The 25,140-nt window shown below is 38.9% G+C and overlaps 2 protein-coding genes across 3 annotated transcripts in view; one reads left to right on the top strand and one right to left on the bottom strand.

Moving 5' to 3' along the window:
* Positions 1–2,695, bottom strand: part of LOC141419429 (uncharacterized) — a 39,565-nt gene extending 36,870 nt beyond the window's left edge. The window contains exons 1-3 of the mRNA XM_074062224.1: positions 2,669–2,695; positions 2,451–2,637; positions 1,484–1,612 (exon numbers count right to left, since the gene is read on the bottom strand). Of these exons, the coding sequence (XP_073918325.1) occupies positions 1,484–1,612; positions 2,451–2,637; positions 2,669–2,695 (343 nt within the window). The remainder of the gene's footprint in view (positions 1–1,483; positions 1,613–2,450; positions 2,638–2,668) is intronic.
* The window catches only part of Pls3 (plastin 3), an 88,159-nt gene continuing 65,089 nt past the window's right edge, over positions 2,071–25,140 (top strand). For both annotated transcript variants that reach the window (XM_074063602.1, XM_074063599.1), the window contains exon 1: positions 2,071–2,222. The gene's annotated coding sequence lies outside the window, so the exon portion shown is untranslated. The remainder of the gene's footprint in view (positions 2,223–25,140) is intronic.

Below are 25,140 nucleotides of genomic sequence, written 5' to 3'. Positions count from 1 at the left end.
GCTAGGCAAGCGCTCTACCACTGAGCTACACTGCCAGCCCATTTGACTGAATTCTGAAATCTACAATGGTGATGGACTTTTATTAAAGTAAAGATTCTATTAATAAGAAGCAGGCACATGTAAACAGCATATAAACACATGTATTTTGACTTAATTTAAATTCTAGAACTTGTCCGGTGTCATGGCTGTCATCCCAGCTACTCAGGAGGTAGACATCAGAGAATGTCAGTCAGAGGTCAGCTTAGGCAAAAAGCCTGAGATACTAATTGAAAAATAAACCAAAGTGTGGCTCAAGTAGTAGAGCCAAACACAAGGTCCTGAGTTCAAACTTTGGTACAGCCAATTTTTTTTTCTATAATTAAAAAAAATAAACTAAAATCAAATACTTTGTTGTATGAGATGTGTATACCTGTCTTGGAAAACTTGCACAAACCCTTCATGCTATTGCTAAGTCTGTAATTTAAGTTTAAAAGCAGGTGAAAACTCTTCAATAGTGAATGACACAGTAAAAGGTAGAATGAAGTACCCTCTTTAGTGTATCTAGAGATTTTGTATAAAGAATTCTAGTAACCATTTTAGATCCTATTTAGTAATCTCATTTTAGATCCTATTGAAAACATATATGTCAATGCATTGCATGTTTAACTCAACACCAACATGCTGAAGTCAGTATTTTTTGTGCTGACTCAAATCTAATCCAGTACAAAATTTCTTATAACAGAACTTCAATGTTTCGGAAAGCACGATTGCCCTCTCCTTTCTTTTTCACCTTACTGTGCCTTTCATAAGTTCTGCCACTTGGTTAATCATTAATTAATATTTAACAAGGCTTTTCCCCAGTGCCAAGTCTTTCTCTGCTAGTCTACCTTTAGGCAGTATATAAACTCTCCACTCCTCATTTAAGCCCTGGCACTCACTACAGATTAATTCCTCTAAGGAAATTCATAGCAGCTGATCAAGTGGGGGCTCCTTTACAAGAACATTCAATTTTGAAGCTTCTCTGAATTTAGTATTTTTCCTGGTGCATGCAAAATGGGCCTTAACTGAACCAATTTAAAGTTTTGTCAAAACTTCCCAAGCATACATTTCCTGAACAAAAATGATTATGATTAGAGCTAGACTTTTTCTTCTACAGCTGTCCCACAAACCAATCTCTTGACTGGATGCTGTAGAATACCTACAACTCTGGCCCACAAACCCATTTTGAACCTACGATGAGCCAAAGGATAGGAATGAAGATAAGGAGGGGAAATCTCTGTGTGTCAGGTATGACATGGAAGCAGAGGAGACAAAATGGTACGCTGGGGAGCAGTAGCATCTCTAAGTTTCCTCTGGTTAAAGGAGACAGATGAGAACTGATACCCATTTCCAGCCAATCCAAGTTACTTCCTCGACCTCTCCTCTCAGCATGGACAAACCTCCTAGACAGGTGATTTTAGCTACCAGTTCATTTGGCTAGAGGCCAAAGGCAAGAGGGACTTACCCTGCCTATTCTGGCTCCCTTGACTTCTTAAAGAAAGGGATGAGCCTGGTGTGGTGGTGGTGCACGCCTGTAATTCCAAAACTCGGGAGGTTGAAGCAGAAAGATCAAGAGTTCCAAGCCAGTGAGACCCTGTTTCAAAACAAACACAAACAAAGAAAGGGACAATAGGTGAGGTTCCCTTCAGCATCCTTTGGCACCTGAGCTGATGTGAGCTGATGTGAGCAGATGAAGCCAGTCCTGTTCCTCTTCAAGAGTGCAGGAAATACTGCACCTATCCCCACCCTAGATCCAAGTGGATGACGTTCAAACTTTTTCCGACATTACCATCTTTACATTTATTCTACAAGATTTTTTGAACATGTACTCCAAGTCAGGTACTGTGGACTCCTAACTTCTTAGCCCAGGTAGGAAGAGGAAAATCAGGCCATGGGGACCAGTCTCCGCTCACCGCCAAAGAGTTACAGCTCCCATCCCTCCCAAGTGCCCATCCCTGTGTCTATCCTCTCAGCTCCCCAACCCAGTTGATATGACAGGCCCGCGGTCCAATCCTCTTCCTGGTTCCCAGGCCGATTGCTAGCACCACCCGAGCCAATGGCGGCGGCCGAAGGGCGGAGGGGGCTGGCAGGAGGGGAGGGAGCGCTGGCTTTAGAACCGCAGCCGCAGAGATTCCGAGGGCAGAAGTTGCCTGAGTGCGTCGATCGGAGGCTGTCCGGCCAGACCCGGATCTCTGCGACTTTACGTAAGTACTTTGTAGCGCTGGCCGGCCAAGGGGAGCGGGTTTCCTGGGCGTAGGCAGGAGTGGGTCCTGGGGAGAGCATCTCCCGGAACCTCAGCAGGAACGTGCCTTGCACCAGGGGACGGGGGTTGGGCAAAGGGAGAGATCAAAGAAATTTCAGTCGGAGCACTTGGGCACCGTTGCGTAAATTCGCCACCAGAATGGGTGAGAGTGACAGGGGTTCCTCCTTACCACCGCTGGAAGCACTTTTTTGGTGATCTTCACTATAGAAGGCGGTGTTTTCTCTATAGTTGCTCTTAACTTGTTGCCCACCTCGGACTGAAGTCCTTGTCGCCAACTCTTGTCCCGATCCCCCTCCCTGGCGGCGGCCCCGAAGTGGAAACTGGGCGCCTAACTTCCCTCCGCCGTCCTTCTCCAGCTACTGCCATTCCCCTCCCTCCCGCCCGGACTCTGGAAAACCCGGAGCTGCAGCCCATGATGCCCATAGCTCCCGTTGCTCCGCTCCGAGTGACCCAGCGGGTTAGTGGCGACCCTGAGGTTCTGAGCGGGCGAGGCGGGGCCGGGGTGCGGTGGCCCCGGGATGTCTCCTCGCTTGGGCTGCCCACCTTCCGCCTGCTTCCCACCCTGGCGATTTCCCGAGAGCGTCGCGACCGCAGCGCGTCTCCCTATGAGTAAGCACTTTTTTTCTTTCAGTAGCAGGACATCTCTGGGCCAGAAGGGCAGAACCTTTCAGTTGTCCTGTCCCCCACCGCCCGCCACTTGTGTCCTTCCTTCTTAGCGCGTTGGGATCTGCAGCCGAGGGCGCGCGGTCGAGGCTGCAGCGCCCGCGACCTCTCTGGGCTCCCGAAGAACAGAGCCCTAGGAGTAGCTGGAGGGGGAGGTGTCGCCCCTTCCCCCGCACAGCTGCACTTGCCGGTGTTTATTCTCCGCCCGCAGTACTTAAGGACTCTAACGAGAAGCCCGGGGACACCGATCGCCCCCGCCCTGGCTTCTGGCCAGTCCCAAAGTTGCCGCCGCCGCCAGTCTCATGTGCTGCGGGTTGCACCCGCTCGCCAGCCCGCTGAGCTCCAGGCCCGAGCTAGTCCCCATCGGGAAGGTGGAATGGCGTTAATACCACCTGCCATTTGCATCCGCGAGGCTTCTGGCTTTTCACCTGAGCGGCACATCCCCAGGGGTGCAGGTCGAGCTCCATTTCGGGTCAGTCAGAAGCTATGCTTGGCGGTCCTGTGAGGCGGGATAAGAAGGGAGGAAGGGAGCACGGGTGGCCACAGTAGGTAGAAAACGTAGGTGAAATAAAAAACTACTGAACAGTAAGCACTAACTCCACTTGGATGTCACAGTGTATTTGGGAACCTATATTTGATTCCGGAGGTGTAGTTTACAGTGAATTCCAACTGAGTGGCCACTGTCGCACACATGCCTATTAGCATCACGTGCTCCAAGTCTCTGATGCCCCAGGGTAATGGTCACATGATGTCTTTTGACTTTAAAACTGGAATGTAATGGCTGAGGCCCGTATTGCAAAAGCAACCAGGACAAAAAAAAAGGGGGGGTGGGGTGGGGATTCTACTTGGATTTGAATAAGAGGAACAAAAACAGAATTTGGGCCTCCGATTATATCCAAAATAAAAACAGGAGGTGTTTTAAAAAATAAAGTCTTGAAGTAAGTTTGTGTTGGGACATATCTCACCCTGTTGCCTTTCAGTCTCATTATGGCTTTTTTAGTTATTTAAAAGTATCTATTTTCTACTAAAGTCCCATTTCATTCCTAAATACTAGATTTGAAACCATATCCCATAAGCTAGTATTAAAAAAATAAGATGTTATTCATATTCCTTGATTTGGCCTGTATTTTAATTGAACCATTCCCTAGACTGGGCATCTAATTAAAAGTGGTGGACATCCTTGACTAAAATTAACTATCAGTTATGTGTGGTTTGGAATTAATTGGATCAGAAATCACGCACAAAAACAATTGACACTAAATTTAACGAATAAAGTTGGCTGGGTTTTCTGTTGCCTGGTTTGGTTGGAATAATGAGAGGTGGTGAAGCAACTATCGCATATTGCCCTAGCCTTTGCTGTTGGGGAAACGTGGCAGTGTTACTAGTTACATGATACATTACAGAGTATGCAAAGAGGCAGAGGAATCTCTGAGGTTAGGAGTTTAAAAGACTTACAAAATAGATCCAGTTTGATACATATTTATTCTTGAAAACATTTAGGGCAAAAGCTATAGAAATGAAACTGGGAATATTTAAGACATTTGGACTTTGAAACCCCCCCTCCAACCCTTTCTGTTTTCTGCAGAAACTTCTGAATGGCTCTAGCACTCCATTTTCTTGCTGGGTATAGGTTTCTGAGTCTGAAAACTAGAACTACTTTAAAGTGCATAGTTCTGACCCCAGACCAGTCTTGTGGCACAGGTTAGCTAGGAATGGATTTAAACTGCACCAGAACTGCTGGAGTTAACTACACTAGTAGATAGACCCCTCTAGTGGAAGTGAGGTGACAATATACTTTTAGATTGAACTTCTAATAAATATTTAACCTAAAAAAAAAAGCAGGCTACTACTATCCAACTGGGTTACAGTAGTAGAGAGCTAAATTCTTTTTTAAGTGTTATGAAATCATGTCAAACAAAATCATCACTAGGTTCTAGCCCACAGTATTTCATTGTTTGGGGTGCCCATCCATTTAAAATCACCCTCACTATTGCTGACTTCATTTTTTAGTGGTAATTATCTAACTAAACCAAAATTTTATTAAAAGTAGGGGGTTGTGGGTGTGATTCTTAATTTTTAAGATTCTAATTTCTAGCCAGATATCCAGTCCTTTCTGTACCTGGGGTGGGGAGCTAAATAAATTATGCTCTGCCTTGATGTAATACAGACGATCAACATTGAAGTCCAAAGTGTTCAGTCTCAAAGATGCTTGTAGATTCTAATTGCTAAAAATGACTAAGCTTATGGCATTTGGGGTAGAAGGATTCATTATAACTACTGAGTAGTATTTTGAGTGAGATTAAGTCTCACTCACAAATGGTTACAAATGGTTACACACACATTAGACTTGACCATGACTATTTATACTGGCAGAATGTCAGTGTCCAGGGCCTTATCAGAAACCCAATGAAATTTTGCTCCTAAGCAAGGAGTGTGACTGTTACTAAGAAGAAAAGGGCAGCTTGGCCTTGGTGTTTGAGCTCTGAAGTGATTCTGTTTGGTGGAACTGACAGGGAAAAAGAAGCAAGTTCACTTATCTTTATTCCACGTTCTGTGTTAGGTATTATTTCTACTTGGCTTTCTACAAAGTTTACTGGCATGATATTCTGCATGCATGTATGATAAAGGCATGAATTTGCTTTTGTGTTTTATCTAACATAATCTAGGTAGAATGGATATATCAAACCATTTCTTGCTTTTGCTGTTTGGCACAGATTCTAAAAGTAGCTAGTATAAAATGAAATTTGAAATTGAACTTCAATCAATACAGGACAATTTGGGTATCTGCTTTTAGAATCATTTTGCACTTGATCATAGGACAATGTCTTTTGGCGAAAAGCATGGGAAGAATGTAATCTGAAGATGTAAAGAGTAAGGTTAGAAGAACACAGCTGGGTCATGTTTTGAGTCTGTATAATTGTTCTAGAGAGGGATAGATATGCCATAGAATGTATGCTCAGTGTGTTGGAGGTTTCAAGAGCTTTTTGAATGCATTAGTATGTGGTACGCTTTTTTAGATGCTAATGGTAATAACTGGCTATTTTTGGTTATGAGAGCTTTGAGTAAAGATATGGAAACCGTCAATCAGTTTTAGGAGACATTCTCATCATTCTTGGGTTTCAAAATATTCACAGTAAATTTCATAGTATTGAATTTTGCCATATTCTTAGCACTTGAAAGGAGTAGGTGAATCTCTGGCAATAAAGGAAATACAAATTAAAACCACACTAAGATTCCACCTCACCCCTGTTAGAATAGCCATCATTAGCAACACCACTAACAACAGGTGTTGGCAAGGATGCAGGGGAAAAGGAACCCTCTTACAGTGTGGTGGGAATGTAAACTAGTACAACCACTCTGGAAAAAAATTTGGAGGCTACTTAAAAAGCTAGACATTGATCTACCATTTGATCCAGCAATACCACTCTTGAGGATATACCCAAAAGACTGTGACACAGGTTACTCCAGAGGCACCTGCACACCCATGTTTATTGCGGCACTATTCACAATAGCCAAGTTATGGAAACAGCTGAGATGCCCCACCACTGACGAATGGATTAAGAAAATGTGGTATTTATACACAATGGAATTTTATGCAGCCATGAAGAAGAACGAAATGTTATCATTTGCTGGTAAATGGATGGAATTGGAGAACATCATTCTGAGTGAGGGTAGCCTGGTCCAAAAGACCAAAAATCGTATGTTCTCCCTCATATGCGGACATTACATCAAGGGCAAACACAACAAGGGGACTGAACTCTGATCACATGATAAAGCGAGAGCACACAAGGGAGGTATGAGAATAGGTAAGACACCTAAAAAACTAGATAACATTTGTTGCCCTCAACGCAGAGAAACTAAAGCAGATACTTTAAAGCAACTGAGGCCAATAGGAGAAGGGGACCAGGAACTAGAGAAAAGGTTAGATCAAAAAGAATTAACCTAGAAGGTAACACACATGCACAAGAAATCAATGCGAGTCAACTCCCTGTATGGCTATCCTTATCTCAACTAGCAAAAACCCTTGTTCCTTCCTATTATTGCTTATACTCTCTCTTCAACAAAATTAGAGATAAGGGCAAAATAGTTTCTGCCAGGTAGCGAGGGGGTAGAGGGGGAGAGGGAAGGGGCAGGGGGAAGGGGGGAGAAATGACCCAAACATTGTATGCACATATGAATAAAATAAAAATTAAAAAATAAAAACAAAAAAAAGAAATAAGTAGTTGAGTCTAAAGTGTTTTAAGCATGAAGAAACATTGCTGTTACATGAAAATGAAGATGCAAAGGAGAGAGTATGTTAGACATGGCCTCAGAGGAACTAGAGTCTATATACTACTCAGCCACTGACACATAGCTTAACCTTGAGAAAGTCACCTAAAATTATATTGACAATTAACATTGAAAATATACATGTGCCAGACACCAAACATTTTCTCACTTATAAAATGAGGAATGGCACAAGGATTTTAGTTGGTTGGAATGTCCTTTTTAAAATACTTCTAATTTGGGGGGCAAGGCTCAAGCAGTAGAGCCCTGGTCTAGCCTAGCAAGCAGGAAGCCCCGAGTTCAATCCCAGTACTGCCAAAAAGAAAAAAACAATTTATAATCTGGGTGCTCTCAGGTATATTTATTAGTTTTACCATTTTTTTCCTTTGGGGATGGAACACTCACACGTACTAAGCAGGCGCTGTACCACTGAGCTACACTCATGGTCCCTGATTTTGCAAATTTTGATGAAACTGTATTGAAACAAGTTAAATGCCTTGTGGACAAATTGGTGACTATTCAGGAAGGTGACATATCCCCCCTGTCACTCCTACCCCCCCCGTGCTTTCTTCCATGACTAATATTGGTTCTGTAAAATACAGATGTACCTTTTATGTCATTCCTTCACAAGCATCTTTGAGGTATTAAACTTACAGATTTTATAATATGAAAAAGCTTGAATTTTCTTAAAAGCTTAGACATATATTTGATGATAAGGAGGCAGTGTTGTTTATTGGAAAAGGCATTGGGGCATGGAATCTGGGGTTTTTTAGTCCTCCACAGTCTGGACAGATGGGTGATTTTTCAGTAAATCACTGATGTTCTCTGTGGTCATATCTGGAGTTTGCTTTGTTTTTAAGCCATCTGTTTCCAATCTACGCATTTCACAGGCATGCTGAAAGGATAAGTGAGCTATGTGAAGCCTTGGCTCTTCAGCAGACAGGTGATATATAAATTCAACATACTATAGCAGTATATCATAGCTACCCTAAGGCGTTAACAAGAGTTTTCAGAGGGCTGGGGGTATAGCTCATTGGTAGAGCCCTTGCCTAGCATGCAGGAGGCCCTGGGTTCCATCCCCAGATCAGAACACAAAAGAGAAACAGGGAGAGGGAAGAGGGGTAGGGGAGAGGGGAGAGAGAGAAGGAGAAGGGTTTGCAGAAAAGGAAGTTCTCCTCATTTAAGTCTTGCCACATATTTACTTGTCTGTAAATGTTCTCCAACAATCTAACTTTACAAGCAAAAGTGAAAGAAAGCCAGACATAATGTAATGAAAAATAAGAGGTAACAAGAGAATAAAACCTACATGTACTACTTATATTTCTTTCCTCAAATATTGTGTAAAGTAGCCTGTTAAAGCCATTAATGTAGTCGTTTCCCCACTCCCTGCCCTGTCTTAACTACTGAGCAATATTTTGGTCTTCATTGGTAATCATTACAGAATCCATTGGCTTATCATACTTCATTCTTACTTTTATAATTGCTCATAACAGAAGGTTTTCTGTAAAATGGCTCATGAACAAACAAGTGCTTCACTTATTTGTGCTCTGAAGAAGGAAGAGACTTAGGTATGGAAAAGCACTAAGCAGGAGATAATCTATACTTAAATGATATGCCATCAAGTTAATGTATATTTTCTTCTGAAAAATAAGCATGTTGGACTAGATAACTTTTGAGTTAATTTCCAACCTTTATTCTTAACTTGGAACAAATTTGCAATATTTATTCTTACCCTGCCAATTATATGATGACTCCATGGTGATTTTCTTTGAATTATTATGCTTTTTATTGGTAGTTAAAATGATATTTGATAACATTTGTTAAAACATCATTTGTCAAATGATATAATGTAATTAAAATTAAATAAATAGAAAACCCTGAGTTAGATGACTTTTGAAAATAACCAAGTATCATAGGAGTAGTTCTGGAGAGTGGCTTCTTTTTTGCTTCTAGAAATGATTGTCATTTGTAAAGTCTGACCTCTTATTTCTGCCATCTCTAGTTTAAAAGATTCGGTAGAAGGTGGGCACCCAAGGCTCAAGTCTGTAATCCTAGCTACTTAGTTGGCAGGCAGAGGTCAGGAGGATCGCAGTTTGAAGCCAACTCCAGCAAATAGTTTGAGAGTCTATCTCAAAAAAAACCCAATGCAAATTAGGGCTGGCAGAGTGGCTCAAGTGGTAGAGAGCCTGCTTAGCAAGTGTGTGACCCTGGATTCAAACCCCAGTACTGCCAAAAAATAAGAAAAGAAGACATCTTTTGTAATCTTGTAATCCATTCATTGAAAGTAGAACTTTGATTCTCTTAAACTATGATATATAGTTTTTACTTTCTATAAATAAATGCTAAGGAAGTATAATAACTTTGAATATTCATAATGTGTACTATATTATATGTTCTAAATATATACTGTTGCACTCAGATTAACATTCTGTGATTGACATTGGATGATACACTGTCTTTCATATACCAGTGCAATTTTTGGTGCTGGCTATTGAACCCCTCATGCGTGCTAAGCACGTGCTCTGCCACTGAGCTACACCCCTAGCCAAATGTTATTTTTAAGCTTCTGTTTTGTATTTCTTAACTTGCTTGTATGTTCCCGTTTGAGGGCATTTATTGTTCTTTTTGATATTTTCAGGTTGATATTCCAGATCTGGGAGAATTACTGTTACAAGCTACAAAGTGTTTGCCCAAAGGTTAAAATGATATGAAATTGTTCGTAGGGCACATCTCATTGCTATAATACTAAGTATGTATGAATTGTTAGTCTGTTAGGAAGGCATCTTAAGTAGTACATACTTAAGATGTTTTTAATCACTTTGCCTTGAATTAAAAAATAAAAATATAAGACCATTGCAAAAATTAGAGAAAATATAAGAGGATTTGTAAAAAAGAAAATAAAGATACTCATAATTGTACTACTTGATGATATTTCTTATCTGTTTCACATGGAGAGAGTTATTTTTAAAAATTGAAGGTTGGAACTCAGATGCCACACAGTGAGTTTGACCCCCAGAGCAGTATATAATATGTAATTTTTTTGTCGTACTGCAGTTTGAACTCAGGGTCTCACACTTGCTAGGCAGATGCTCTGCCATTTGAGCAACTCTGCCAGCCCTTTTTTTTCTTAGGTGTTTTGCAGATGGGGGTCTTGCTTTAGTTGTCCTGACTGGCTTAATCCTCCTGATCTCTGCCTACTGAGTAGCTAGGATTATAGGCATGAGCCATCCGTGCCTAGCTACAATATTTAATTAATTTATTTTTATTTTCAGGTCCTGGGGTTAGAAGCCACTATGTGGTGCATACTAACCCCTGCTTTCACTTACTACACTGCAAACGTGTTTTCTGGTAATTAATTATTTTTGAAAATAAAATGACCATTTGGTATACTATATAGTGAATATTTCATAATTTATTTCACTAATTTGGTTGTTAACATAAAAGTTGTTTCTAAATCTTATTAATAATGCTTTAGTGATCATCCTTGGGTGAAATTTTGCACCTCTATGATTATTTCTTAGAAATTGCAAAGATTGTCATAAAGATGAGTTCCTTTGATAGTCTCTGAAATTTAAACATTGAAGTTGCTATAAAATTCAGCTCAAGTATGGAAAAAACTTTGTCCATAAAAAGTATCTTAAAAAAACTTTTTATCCTGGATTTTATTGAATGACTGTTGATAGGCACTCTTCTTTCAGGATATTGGTCTTGTAAATTACTTTGATATCATTCAATAAGCTTTGAGTTAAAGTCAAAGCTTTATATTTCATTCATATTGTATTCAGACTGCTGAAATAATATAACTAGAGGACCAATAGTGGTAAAAATCCTGATGTTTGCATTTACTTTGTTTCGAGTTGTGATTTCTCCAAATCACAACCATGTGACTTAACAAATATGTTGTATATTTGGATGACTCCGTGTACACTGCCTATCTCACCCTCAGCTTAGCCCCATGCCACTTCATAGACCCTCCCCTGGTGTTTTCTCCTTCCCCTAGTTCACCAGCATCACCTAAGACCCTATTGGTGTGACCATTCAATTATGACCCAGAAGTGACATGAAAGTTTTGTCTGGTCCAACAACACATTGCCTTCTTTTTTTTTTTCTTTTTTTCCTTCTCAGGGGGGATCAAGTACAAGCTGTGTTTCCTAGAATAGATTTTATCATAAAGTATGAGCTTGCAGTAGTGTTGCCATTTTCAACATCTGTGGTATCCAGGAAGTTTCTTTTCTTTCCTTCTTTTCTCTCTTCTCTTCTTTTCCTTTCTATTCCTTTCTTTGCTTTTTCAAAGAAAGAATCTTTCTTTTGATGAAGAAGGAAACTCCAAATCTAAGACAGCTTTCTCAGGAAAAAAAATAGCTCTCTAGCTGATTTAAGAGCTTACTGATGGAAATAAGCTATCTCGTGTATTCTGATAAAGAAATCTGCCTATAAAAAGGTGACCAAAAGGTGATTTTTATGGAGTTTATATAAAGTAACACTGTGGCATAGTTTAACAGTTCCAACATGTAGTCCAAGGGATGGTCCCCAGTGATCTATCACAGTTATTAAGTACTGACAGGCAAATAACTTTTGATAAACATTAAAATATCCCCTATCTCCATCTACCTTCTTTTCCTATAGCTTCCAGTTTCCCTTCTGAGATGAGAATGTGATGAACAATCCATGAGAATCACCTGTTTGGCAACTATATTTCTCACTGTGACTTAGGAAATGGTTTCTGTTACAAATCAGTTCCATGTGAGTTTGGGTCTCCTTGACTCCTCCTTCGCCTAAAGCTCAACTTTCTCATCTATGAAATGAGGGATAGTATCACTTACTTTTCAGTGTTGTTCTAGGAATTGCATGAGAGCATTTATAAAGCAACTAACAGGGTAGTACATGATCAACAAATGTTTCCATTTACGGTATTTTCATTCACAGGTCCATTAATGTCTTTGGTGATCCTTATCAGATATCTCTACCTGTTAATTTTCCTCTAATTTGAACCCTTTTTTCCTTAAGTGTCAAGGTAAAGAAGATAGTTTCTTTTTTGTTTTATGTGATGGCATTGTGAAAATACTGCTTTGTATTGCTTTTCAACTGTAGAGGATTTTAACAATGTTCTTTGCTTAGCTCAGAAACCTGTTTGTCATTTAATTCATCCTTTTGGGAGGCTATGCCATTGAACAGTCTAAAGAACCCGCCTTCAAAGGAAAATTGGAAACATGACTCTTAATAAGTTACAGACACCATTATAAACTCGTTGCCACTAACAAATATAGCTTAAAGGGGATGAAAGGTAATAGTGTTGATGCCTGATTTGCAAGCAGGGTGGAGGACCTTCAAGTTTTTCAGTGTTTCCAAGATAACAGAAATTGTAGAAATGTGAATGGTAGATCATTTGTTTTTGAAAACAGTAGGAGCATACAGAAAATAAATTAGCTAAAACTTACAGTGCCAGGGAAGGCAGAGGGTTATAAATTAAGTCAATATCTTTTCAATATGACATGTAACATTTGGAAATGGGTGAGTCCAAACCATATTAATCTTAAATTTATCATTCCCATTGTTTCCTCTAGTGGAAGTTCTTAAAAGCAAAAACCAGGAAATGATGAAGGATATTGACACATTCAACAAATATTTTAAGCAGTTTTGGGGTCTCTGACTTAAATGAATAATTAAAATTTTATATTTTATCCCATAATAATTAAAAAGCAAATACAGCCATATCGTCATTAAGCGTAAATAGCAAAAAGTTATATCGACAGATTTACATGTTCAAAAATACAAGCCAATCCACGCATTTGGCATCTTATCATAAGCCAAAGTATTAGGTCTAGTTGGCCTTCAGAGAAAAAGCAAATAGGGTATTTATAGGTGCTGGCAGCACCTAAGTAGAGATTCGAAGGTCAAAGGGAAGATTGGTATGTCCGGTTGAGTACCTTGAAACATGTAGTATATAAAAGAAGGCTTATAGGCCATCAACAAATAGATAGAAAACTTAAGAAAATTTTAAAATGTGCCCAAAGTTCTCAAGTATATCTTGAGATAGTATTAACTGCACATTAAGTAATACTAAACAAGGTGGTAACATGGAGAATACCTGAGTCTATTTGAAAATGGTTTCATCATTCATTCAACTCACAAAACTTTAAAAAATTTTAATGATGACTGTTAGGTACTAGGGTTACAAAGATGGATAAAATACTCCTGCAATTAAGTAGAGGAGAAAGACACAAAAGTAATATGGGTTCTTATGAAATCTAAAAATACTCTTAAATGGATCAAATGAATTTAAATGTGGCCTTTTTTTCTTAACATAAAATAATTTTTTTGTTATTGTGGCACTGGGGTTTGAAGTCAGGGCCTCATGCTTGTTAGGCAGGCACTCTACCACTTGAGCCACTCCACCAGCTCTTTTCTTTTTGTGTGTGTCTGTGTTGGGTACTTTTGAGATAGGGTCTCATGAATTATTTGCGTGGATTGGCCTCAAACTTAGATCCTCCTGATCTCTGCCTTCTGAGTAACTAGGATTGCAGGTGTGAGCCATGGGCGCCCAGCAATAATTTCTAAACTTAAATCTTGTGTGGACAAAGACATTCACTTACAACCCAATATAATCAAATCTAAACTAAGAACAAATCACATTTAAACATTGTTATTTCTTTGCAATAATTATTGTATCCTAAAAAAAGAGCCCACTATGAGTTAATTTTACTTAAATAGAACATTGCTCAGCCTATAAATGAAGGTCAGCAGACACCAGTGTCTTGGAATAAAATAGCCCTTTGGCAAGAAAATGAGCCACACCCCATTTAGTTTTCACAAAAATAAAATTCTTTCCAGCTTTACTAAATTGTAGATGCTGTGCACAGCATGTACTTCTGTAGTAGTTGGTTCTGCAGCTGTGGAAATACCCATGCGTGCAGAAGTCCTAAAAACTAATCTATTTGCCGTCACTTGCATTTTCTGTAGTCCAGCATTCTCTTTAAGTTTTATCTGAGACATGGATAATAGCAAGAAACTACAGGAATAGATGATGCCTTAATTTCCTGTCGTGAACTTCACGATTGTCACAGACATTAAATTGGGCAGTAAAGCCTGGGATTTCAAATCTGACAATGGTTTTATCTAGTGAGAGGGGATCAAAGCAAGGTACTGGGTCTGTTGTCTATGATTTTTTTCAAGGGCAGTAACAAACTCCTGCCATATACCATGAGAAAGAGCTGGACTACCAGGGATAAAGGAGGGCAACCCAGAGTAAACCATTCTCCTAGTTACCTAGGACATACACAGTCATCCCTTCATATCCACAAGGAATTGGATCCAGAAATTCTCTGGGTTACAAAAAGTCACAGATGCTCAAGTTCCTTATAGAAAATGGGGTGGCATTTGCATATAACCTACTCATATCCTTCCATATACTTTTTTTTTGTGGGGCTGGGGATTGAGCCCAGGGTCTTGTGCATGCTAAACGCATGCTGTATCACTGAGTTACACTCCCAGCCCTAGTTCATATACTTTAAATCATCTTTAGATTACTTAGTACCTACTACAATACAAAACCTATGTAAATAATTGTTATACTGTATTGGTTCAGGAATAGTGACAAAAAAATCTGTACCGATTCAGTACAGCCCTAGTTTCTTTTCTGAATATTTTCTATCCATTGCTGGTTGAACCACCTTGTTGGTTGAATCCATGTGGAGTTCGTGGCCATGGAGGGCCAATTGTATTTATTCGAAAGAGTGAAAAATGAACTGCCATGAATTATTCTTGCTGATGAAGATTAAATTGAGGACTGGGGATTATAGTTCAGCTGTACAGTTTGCGCTTACATGCGTGAGGACTTGGATCCAATCCTTAAAGCCAAAAACCAAGGATAGAAAAGATTAAATTGAGAAAAACTAATCACCGAGTCTGCGAGTTCTGAATTATGCCCAATGCCTGTGAGAATACTAACCAAATGGCTTTCTCGGTATTCTTTACTTTTTAGCAATGTTAAATGAATAGTTAAGAGTGGATGTTATTATGACACTTTCATTGTAAAAACTGCTTAACTTTAGAATCAGAGGAAATTGGGATATATTAATACTTTCACATACCATCTATTTAAAGTGCACAGTTCAGTACATTTTAGTGTATTCCCAGATGTGTGCAATATCACTACAGTGAATTTCCAAACATTTTCATCAGCTCAGAAAGAAACCCTGTAACTTGTTAGCTATTCCCTTCTCCAGCTTCCCACCCCTCAGCAACCACTAATCCACTTTCTCCATCTCCGTAGATTTTCCTATTCTGGACTTTTATATGCATTAAATCATATGGTATGTGGTCTTTCATCTGACTTCTTTCACTTAGCATAATGGTTTCAAGGTTCGCTCACACTGTAGCAGGTATTGGTATTTCATCCCTTTTTATGATCAAACAATATTTGATTATATGTATGTATATATCACATTTTACTTATTTATTCATTGATGGATATTTGGATTTTTTTCTACATTTGACTATTAGGACTACTGAGATGTGTCATTACTAAATGTTTAAGGACAAGTATCAACCGAATTAGAGGTGTTACTTACCAGGTGACATTTCATTTATTGCTTCTCTGTACTTAATGTAAATCCTTGCTTGCATTGACTCTGAGCACTACTGACTTTTCCATAGTTTAGATATTTTTTTCTTATTTCTGATGCCTACCGGCTTATTATCATTAACTTGTTCCCAATAAATTTTTCCTTAGGTATTTTTATGTGAATAATGCAAAGTCTAACTGGTGGAGTGGTTCAAGTGGTAGAGTGCCTGCGTAGCAGTGCCTGAGTTCAAACCCCAGTACCACCAAAAAAAAAAAAAAAAGAAAGGAAATAATGCAAACTCTATAAAAGTTGTAGAATCAGCTTTTCTAAAATTTACTGTGTAGTAGCTGTTTACAAAATTCTGTGAAACACATTTTCATTTGATCACATTTGTTGGGCACTGAAGAGCAAAGGTCAGCAGAGTTAAGGAATGCAGAAGTACAGGTAGATTCTTGGAAGCACAATGATTACAGCCAACCTGAAGAATTACTGAGCATATCTTATGTATTTATTTTTGAAATGTGAAATATATTCACATAGAACAAAATTCAAAAACTATGAAGGACATGACATAATGGAAAGTAAATAAGATTCTAAAACTTCACATTTTCAGAAGAGTTTGGTGTTTCACGTTTAGGAAGTATGGCAGTAAGTCTGAGGGACTTTTTACCTTTTTTTGGCAGTGCTGGGATTTGAACTCAGGGCTCCACACTTGCCAGGCAGTTGCTCCACTGCTTGAGCTATGCTTCCAGCCCTTTTGCTGTGGTTATTTTGGAGATAGCGTCTAGGTTTTTGCTCAGGCTGGCCTGGCAGTTTCCTGCCATAGCTGGGATGACAATGACAGGTGCACGCCACCACGCCCAGCTTTTCACGCCCAGCTTTTTTCTGTGGAGATGAGGTCTTGTGAACTTTTTTGCTAGAGCTGGCCTGGAACTTCAATCCTTCTGATCTAAGCCTCCCAAGTAGTTAGGATTACAATCGAAAGCCACTGGCGCCTAGTGACACTTTATCTTTCAGCTTTTGAGGAGTGAATGTGAGAATGATGAGTAAAAAGCATCGCCTTCAGTTTCAGGTGAGAGCTTATCTTTTCATCACCCTTGCCCTCAGATCCACCTACGTGGCATCAGGCAAAAATATCTAATGATCCCTAGAACCCTTCTCTGCTGTTTATCTTCTGTATTCAACCCACAGAAAAATTCCTGCTCCTAATGGACAGTTGGGAACCCTGTGGGTCTTTGAGGAAAGGAAAGGCTTCCCTAAGAGAGGAAGTCTGGGGGTCAGTACCACTTCCTGGAGACCCATTTAGAACTTCCTATATAATTACTTAATTCCTTTAACAATCTTTGTTAATTGTCTGCAATGTGCCTGGCACACTAAGATAAATGAAACAATGTGCTACCATTTGATGAAGTCACAGTCAAGTTCAGGCACTGATTTTACAGATGAGGCAACTGAGATCTGATTTTGACTGCCCCAGCACACAGTGGTCGAAATCATTGGTGGAGGAGCAGGTCTTTTTCACTGGAGACCCAGATTTTAGTACTGGGCCTTATCCAACACTATTTTCTCTATACATTTAAATATTATATCCAGGATTCAGCATTATTTAGTAGCAATGCCTCTTCCTCCCTGAATCAGTTTCTACTAACTTGTGTTTTCTTTCAGATAGTAGCAAAATGGCAGGTGCCATGTCATGTCATTAAAACTCACTGAAACTCAGTATCACCTATAATAAAGCTCCTTGGGTCAGGCAGCTCTTCCTTAGCTAATGGAAATGCGTTAGCAATAGCTGTGCACTGAGTGCTAAACTGTTTTTCTAGGTCATCTCTTTAATTCAGAGTACTGATGTGCTAACACTGATCTTAAAACATTTCCTGTATGGTAGTGTATCCAAGGCATTGCAAAAACTAGAATTTCAATACACTGAAAATACATGATAAGATTTTGTCACTGCTGATTTCTTCTAAACTGGGTTTTATCATGCTCATATAGTCAGTCTTTCTGCTGTATCACTTTTTTCTTTTTTGAGACAGGGTTTCTTACTATGTAGCCCAGGCTGGTTACAGACTCATAGTCTTCTTGCTTCAGCTTCCCAAGTGCTCAGGGCACAGGCATGTGCCACCACACCCAGTCTCTGTGTCATTCTTTCTTTCTTTTTTGGTGGCACTGGGGTTTGAACTCAGGACTTCATGCTTACAAAGCAGGTGCTGTACCACTTGTGTCACACCTGAAGTCCATTTTGCTCTGGTTATTTTAGAAATGGGATCTCAGGAACTATTTGTCCAGACTGGCTTCAAACCGTGATTCTTCCCATCTCAGCCTCCCAAGTAGCTAGGGTTACAGGCGTGAGTCACCGGCACCTGGCTTGTATTATTCTTCACCAAGAAAAACATTCACTGTTTATTGAAAACATTACATATGTCAGGTAATATTTTGGCATTGGGGATTTTAGCTGTGAATGAAATAAAGAAATAGAAAAAAAAACCTTACATAGTATGCTAGACTTCATTGCTGTGACAAATAGTGAGAGAAACAAAGCAGGAAAGGTTTATTTTGGCTCATGGTTTCAGAGGATTCAGACCAAGGTTGGTGACTCCGTTGCTTTGGGCCTAAAGTGAGGCAGATTATCATGGTGGTAGGAGTGTGTAGTAGAGGAGGCTGCATACCTTATGGTGGCTGGAAGCAAAGAAAAAGAAAAACACAGAAGACTAGGATAATATACAGCCCTAAAGGACACAAGCCCAAGTGACCTGCTTCTTCCAACTAAGCCTCACTTCCAAAAGTTCCCATCACTTCCCAATAATGCTGTCAATTTGTCAATCCCTCGGTGCTTTAATCCGGTGATTAGATCAGAGTCCTCATGGTCCAATCACATCAAAATGATTGGATCCACCAGCTGGGAACTAAGTCTTCACCACACAAGCCACTGGGGAGATATTTCATATCAAACAAAGATATTTAGTATATTTGATGCTAATGTTGTGTGCAGAAAATTAAAGCAGAATTAAATATATATATATATATATATATATTTATATATGGAGTGGAAGAAGGGCATTATCACTTCACTGAGAGATACTTCAGGCAAAACATGAAGAAGGTCAAGGAATGACCCACAGGAATATCTGGAGAGAAGTGTCACTTAAGCAAGCGAAAAAATTTTCTAGTAACAGATATCTAAACCATTAAGTATTGATTGAAGCCTGAAATAATTCTTTTTGTCAGCTCCTTTTTAGTTTGCAATTAAACAGAAAAAAAATTTTATACTGATCAAATACTCCAGTGGAGTCATAGATCAACCATATGTACTAAGAATGTTATATCAGTAGTTGTGTTAATTTTTTGGGAATGGTGTTTACAATGAGATATGCGATTAATGCAAGTAGATTTTCTTCCCCTTTCCCCATTAATTGAATTCTATATTCTGTGTTTATTTCTGAATTAGATTTTTGTTAAAAATTTTGAGATATTGTACATTCATACTAGTTGTCAGAAATGGTACAGAGAGATCCTACGCAGTCATACCCAAGTACTCCCAATGGTAACTTCTTGCTAAAACATAGTACAATACCAAAACCAAGATATTGGTATAGATATATTCAAGATGCAGAACATTCCATCACAACTCTAATTCCTTTTGTTGCCCATTTATAACAATATGCACTTCCTTCCTCCCCCTGCCCCCATTGCTGACACCTGGAAACCACTAATCTGTTCTCCAGTTCTGTAGTTTTGTCATTTCCATAACATTATATGATGTAACCTTTGGGGATTGGAGTGTGTGTGTGTATGTGTGTGTTGAGCCAGTGTCTCACTGTGCAGCCCAGGCTAGCCTTGAACTCATAATCTTCCAGCCCGAGCTATCCTTCACCCAGTCATGGGCCACCATGTCCCCCAGGGAAGAGTTTTTTTTCACTGAAAATAATTCTCTGGAGACTCATCCAAATTGTTGTGTATATCAATACCTTGTTCCTCTCCATTGCTGAATACTATTCTGTGATGCGGATGTACCACAATTTAGTTAACTGTTCACCTATTAAAAGAAATCTGGGCCATTTGCAGTTGACTTTTGTTTTTGAGGGGGTATACTAGTAATCAAACCCAGGGCTTCAAGTATGCTAAGCACACGCTTTTCCACTGAGCTATACCCACAGCCCATTTCCAGTTTTTTAGCTATTACAAATAAAATTGCTATAAACATCTGTGTGCAGGTATTTGTGTGAGTGTAAATCTTCATTTGTCTGGGATAATTATGATTTGAATATGAAATGTCCTTCACAGGCTCATTTGTTGAACACTGCGTCCTTAGTTGGTAATGGTATTTTGGGTTCTGGAAAGTTTAGGAGGTGGCACCTAGCTGGAGGGCACTGCGGTCAATGGGGGCGTGTCCTTGGGGGTTGTGTTAATTCTCCCCACCCACTATTTCTCTGCTTCCTGTCCACCATGAGTTGCGTAGCCTCTGCCATCTGCTCCCTCTGTTGTGATATTCTGCCTGACAATCAATAGAGCTGAGGACTGTGGACTTGAAGCTCTGAAACCATGAACCAAAATAAATCCCTCCTCCCTTAAGTTGTTTGTCACAGTGACAAAAAGTCTAACACAGAGATTAATGTTCAGTAGTTCAATTGCTGAGTTATACATGAGTTGCATGTAGGTATTATATGTCTGTACCATTGCTCCACCAGCAATAATTGAGCAATCCAGTTTTACCATATCCTCGCCAGTATTTGGTGGTATCGTTCAGTCATTCTGACAGGCATGCAGTGCTCAGATATTTCATTTAGTTTTATTTGTCGTTTCACCAATGCCTAGTGATTTTGAACATCTTTTCATGGGCCTATTTCTCTTCTGTAGATACTCTTCAGTGAAATGTCTGTTCATGTCTTTTGCTCACTTTCTTATTGGGCTGTCTGGGTTTTTTTTTAATATTAAATTTTCAGTGGTCTTATATATTCTAGATACTAGTCCTTTATCAAGTATGTGATTTGCAAATATTTTACCCTAGTCCAGATAGACAGTTTTTCACAAAACAGAAGTATTTTGCAGAAGACCAATTTATAAGTATTTCCTTTTATCATTTGCCTTTTTTAAGTCAAGTATAAAAACTCTTCACCAAATCTGGTTCCTGAATAATTTCATTTTTTGTCCTAAAGTTTTATGATATTAAGTTGTACATTTAGGTCTGTAATCCAGTTTGAGTTAATTTTTGTGTAAAGTTTAGGCGGAGGTTCTTTTTTTTCTTTTAATCATTATTTGCCTGTAATTGTTCAATTGCTCGAGTATTATTCCTCCACTGCTGGGCATTTTTGCACTGTTACAAAGAATCAGTTAAGAGGCTGAAGGGCTCAGGTAGTAAAGCGCCTGCCTAGCAAGCGTGAAACCCTGAGTTCGAACCTCAGTACCACCAAAAAAAAAAAAGATTAAAAAAATCAGTTGAATATGGGGCTCAGGGTGTAGCTCAGCAGGAGACTATGTGCTTAGTATGCACAAAGCCCTGGATTCGGTCTTCAGCACCACACACAAAAAAAAATCAGTTGAACACATTTGTATAGGTCTATTTCTGGGCTCTCTGTTCTGTTCTGGTGTTCCATGTCTCTGTTACTCTGCCAATGTCACACTGTCTTGATCAGTGTAGCTGTGTGATATAACTTAACACCAGGTAAAGTGATTCCACCCACCTTATTTTTCAATATGTTTTTAGCTATTCTTGGGCTTGTTCCTTTCTATATAAATTTTTAGAAAAAGCTTGTCTGCAACTACAAAGAGCTGTTCTAAGATTTTGAGAGGAATTACATTAAATAGATTTTTGAGATTGTATATGGAACACTAGTAGATTTAAAATGCTAATTTCATTAAGGAAGACATTTAGTTTCTTCTCTAGTATAATGCTAGGTCCTATTTCCCAAAGATACAGCTACTTTTATAATTTTTAAATTTCATATGTATTTTTAACTGGTACATGAAAACATAGAAATAGTACATGTTTATTAGGTGCCTGTGATGTTTTGATACATGTGTGCATTGTGTATTATCAGGACATATCTATGTCCTCAAACATTCATTATTTCTTCATGGTAAAAACATTCAGAATCTATTGGGTGTGGTGTTGCACAACTATAATCCCACCACCTGGATGGCTGAGGCAGGAGGATCATGAATTTGAGGACAGCCTAGCTAGCTTAATAGTACCCTATGTCAAAAAAATTCAAAATCTATTTTTATGATTTTGAAATCATTGAATGAAAATTAATTGGTACTCTCCCTTTAGCTATAACTTGAATGTCTTTTTTTTGTAATTGCCAAAATTGAAGCTTTTCAAAAGAATGAGACTTTTTTTTTTTTGCAGTGTTGGGGATGAACCCAGGGTTCTGCACCCAAGTAGGCAAGTGCTGTATCACTGAGCTACACCCCCAGCCCAGGAGTGACATTTTTTTTAAAAACTTATTTTAATTATTTTTTTTCTGGTGGTACTGGGATTCAAACTCAGGGACTGACACTTGCTAGGCAGGCACAAGCCACTCAAGCCACTCCTCCAGCCCTATGACATATTCTTGATTCAGGTACATAACAAACAACGAGTCAGTTTCTAAATCACTGACTTGTTTTTGAATTTAGAAAATTCTTTGAAGGTTTACTTCTGGAATTTTTTTAGACCACCCATTAGATTTAGAAGACTGCTCATTATAGAACTCCTTAAGCTATGGTTCTGCCTTAAGGGAAGTATGGTTTACCCCTTCAGTTGTCTCAAACAAATTTATTTCCCAAAATAGCAAAATGAAATACGCTATTAAACCATTGGGATTCAGGGCATTGGAGTCTGGGATATGCTGGCTACTCCTGAACAGTAAATGAAAAGTTTTTAAATAAAAACACTTGGTAATTTCATGCTTTGATTATTGATTCTGCAAAATAAAATCTTAAAAATTACAAGAAACATTTGGTAAACCTTTTGACTTAAAAGAACACTTGGAAATTTACTGTCAGGTTACCAAAAGAGAGGGGTTGCCAAATTGATTATGAATGAAGAACTGAAGAGAAAATGTCACTCTGTTGCTTTTGGTTGAGGGAAAATGAAATGACATCATGCTTTCATTTCTGTCCTGCTCTCAAGATAAAGCCTTTCCACTTTTCTTTCTGTTTAATGATTCAGGATGGGAGGCGCAAAACAAAACCTTCTGGTTCTTTTTCTCGTCCTGTTTATATTCCAAATTGACTTTTATTGCATTTAATAAAATATATCATTTTGGCCTATAACAGGAATATGGGATTAAGTGGTTAGATTTAGAGAGGAGAAAAGGAAAGTCACAGTCCAAATGTACTACCCTGCGTACAGTTAGCAGAATTATTTCCCTATCCTGACTACTTCCCTAAGTCATATAGCACATGCTCACGGTACCGTTACAGTGGTTCACCACCACCAATATTAGTGATTTATTTTTTCCCACTTACTCTTAATTCTGTTTAGATAATAGCTACAGCCATAGCAAAATTTATCCTGTAATGGGAAAAAAAAGTATAGTTGAAGAAGAATGTGAAACTGGGAATGGGGGTACATGCCTGTAATCCCAGCACTTAGTAGGCTGAAGCAAGAGAATCAAAAGTTCAAGGCCAGCTGGAATGCATAGTGAGACCCTGCCTCAAAAAATTAAAAAATTAAAACTAAAAAAATAAAGAAGAATATAAGGTCATTTTCACTCTAGAAATGACCCACTTTCAGTCTATTGAAAGTGTGCTCCTTTCCTAATAAAGTTTGCTGTCACTTTCACTATAAAAAGAAGAATGAGGAGAAGGAGGAGGATCAGGAAGAGGGAGGAGAAGAGGAGGAGGGGGAGGAAGAGCAGGAGAAAAGGTGGGTTTGGGTGTAGGTCAGTGGTAGAACACTTGCCTACCATGTGCCAGGCCCTGTGTTCACTCCTTAGCACAACAAAAAAACTTTTTCAAAAAAGAAGATAATGTAATGGTACTCATCATAAACAGATATCCAAACTTCTCTTTTTTTAATTCATTTGCATTTTTGTATTTATTTTATTCTACTTTTTTGTGGAGGTGGGGTAGAACCCAGAGCCTCACAGGTGCTAGTCAAGCACTTTGTCACTTTATTCTGTCTTTTATAAGCTTATTCTTGAAAGCAGTGAGTTCCAAAGCCAGTAAACCTAGAACAGTCTCCTCGATCTAGAGAACTCTGCTGAGGGTTTTAGCCAATTTCTGACATAATAAACGGAGAGGTTAGGGGTTGGTTCCGCCTGCTTGGCTGTCTTTTTTGTTAAAAGGTGATTTTTAGCAAGTAAAGACCACAAAAGCCTTTTGAATTGTTGTAGAATTCATTATAATGAGACTGTTTAGCTGTATGGAGTAAAAGATTGCCAAATGAAATACCAAAAGAGCAAGACTGGTCAGTTACAATCCAGTCTCTAGTAATCTGAGCTGGCATGGTGTTGTGTTTATGAATTACACTCTGTCCTCAAAGAAACACAATGAGGCATCTCTGCGGAAATAAATAAAATTCATAAGGCATCTCTCATACACTTGAATGGTAAGAGCATATAACCACTTTAGGAAACCATGGTGGTTTTTGTAGCCAATCTTAAGGATAAATCTGCATTGTATTCAGGATTCTGCATTGTATTCAGGATTCCGCATTGGGCCAATGACCATTTAACAATGACCATTATGTGTAGAAAATAGCAACCATTGTTGCTGAACTAAACTCTCTAGAGATTAAAAAAAAATTGAATTAAGCTAAGAAAACCTTAATGGCACCACAATGCAAGGAATAAACCAGAGAAAAGTGGCTTAGAAACAGCATGACAGAATTGTTGAATTATATCTGGCAATGGAACCCTGAACTATATGTAAAGCTGAGTACTGTTTACTTGTCTAAAAGAGTAATTCCAAAAGTGTACACACGCACACATACACAAAAAAAAACCTTAAATTTTTCAGCTGGACAGTTTGTGAAAGCACCAAAAAAAATATTCTAGAGTTACAAAGCAGGCTGTTCACGGCCAACTGCCAATGAAGTGGCATTTATTTGTGTTGTATTTTGAAAGTGTGGTATGTTTTTGCAAAATTCCACGGGAGACTTAGTCTGACAGTACTGGGGGGTTCCTGAAGTGAGTATTGAGTATATTAGACAGTGAGGCAACGATTTTCTTTGTAAACTTGTCTCTACAATAACAGCAGAAGTCAGAAAAATATTTCACATGCAAATATATCCAAAACTCTTCACGATGGATTTAACACTTTGAAGTGATGGCAACATCTGGTAACAGTAGAAACCAGTGTCTTAGAAGCTTTGACTTCACGTTACCATTTCATCTGACTTAGTCATTTAAAGAGGATTTTATATGTCTTCTGAAGAACTGA

This window comes from Castor canadensis, chromosome X (genome assembly GCF_047511655.1).
Source record: "Castor canadensis chromosome X, mCasCan1.hap1v2, whole genome shotgun sequence".
Lineage (NCBI taxonomy): Eukaryota > Metazoa > Chordata > Mammalia > Rodentia > Castoridae > Castor > Castor canadensis.
The sequence above is the reverse complement of the archived record's forward strand: the minus strand, read 5'-3'. Positions and strand labels throughout refer to the sequence as shown.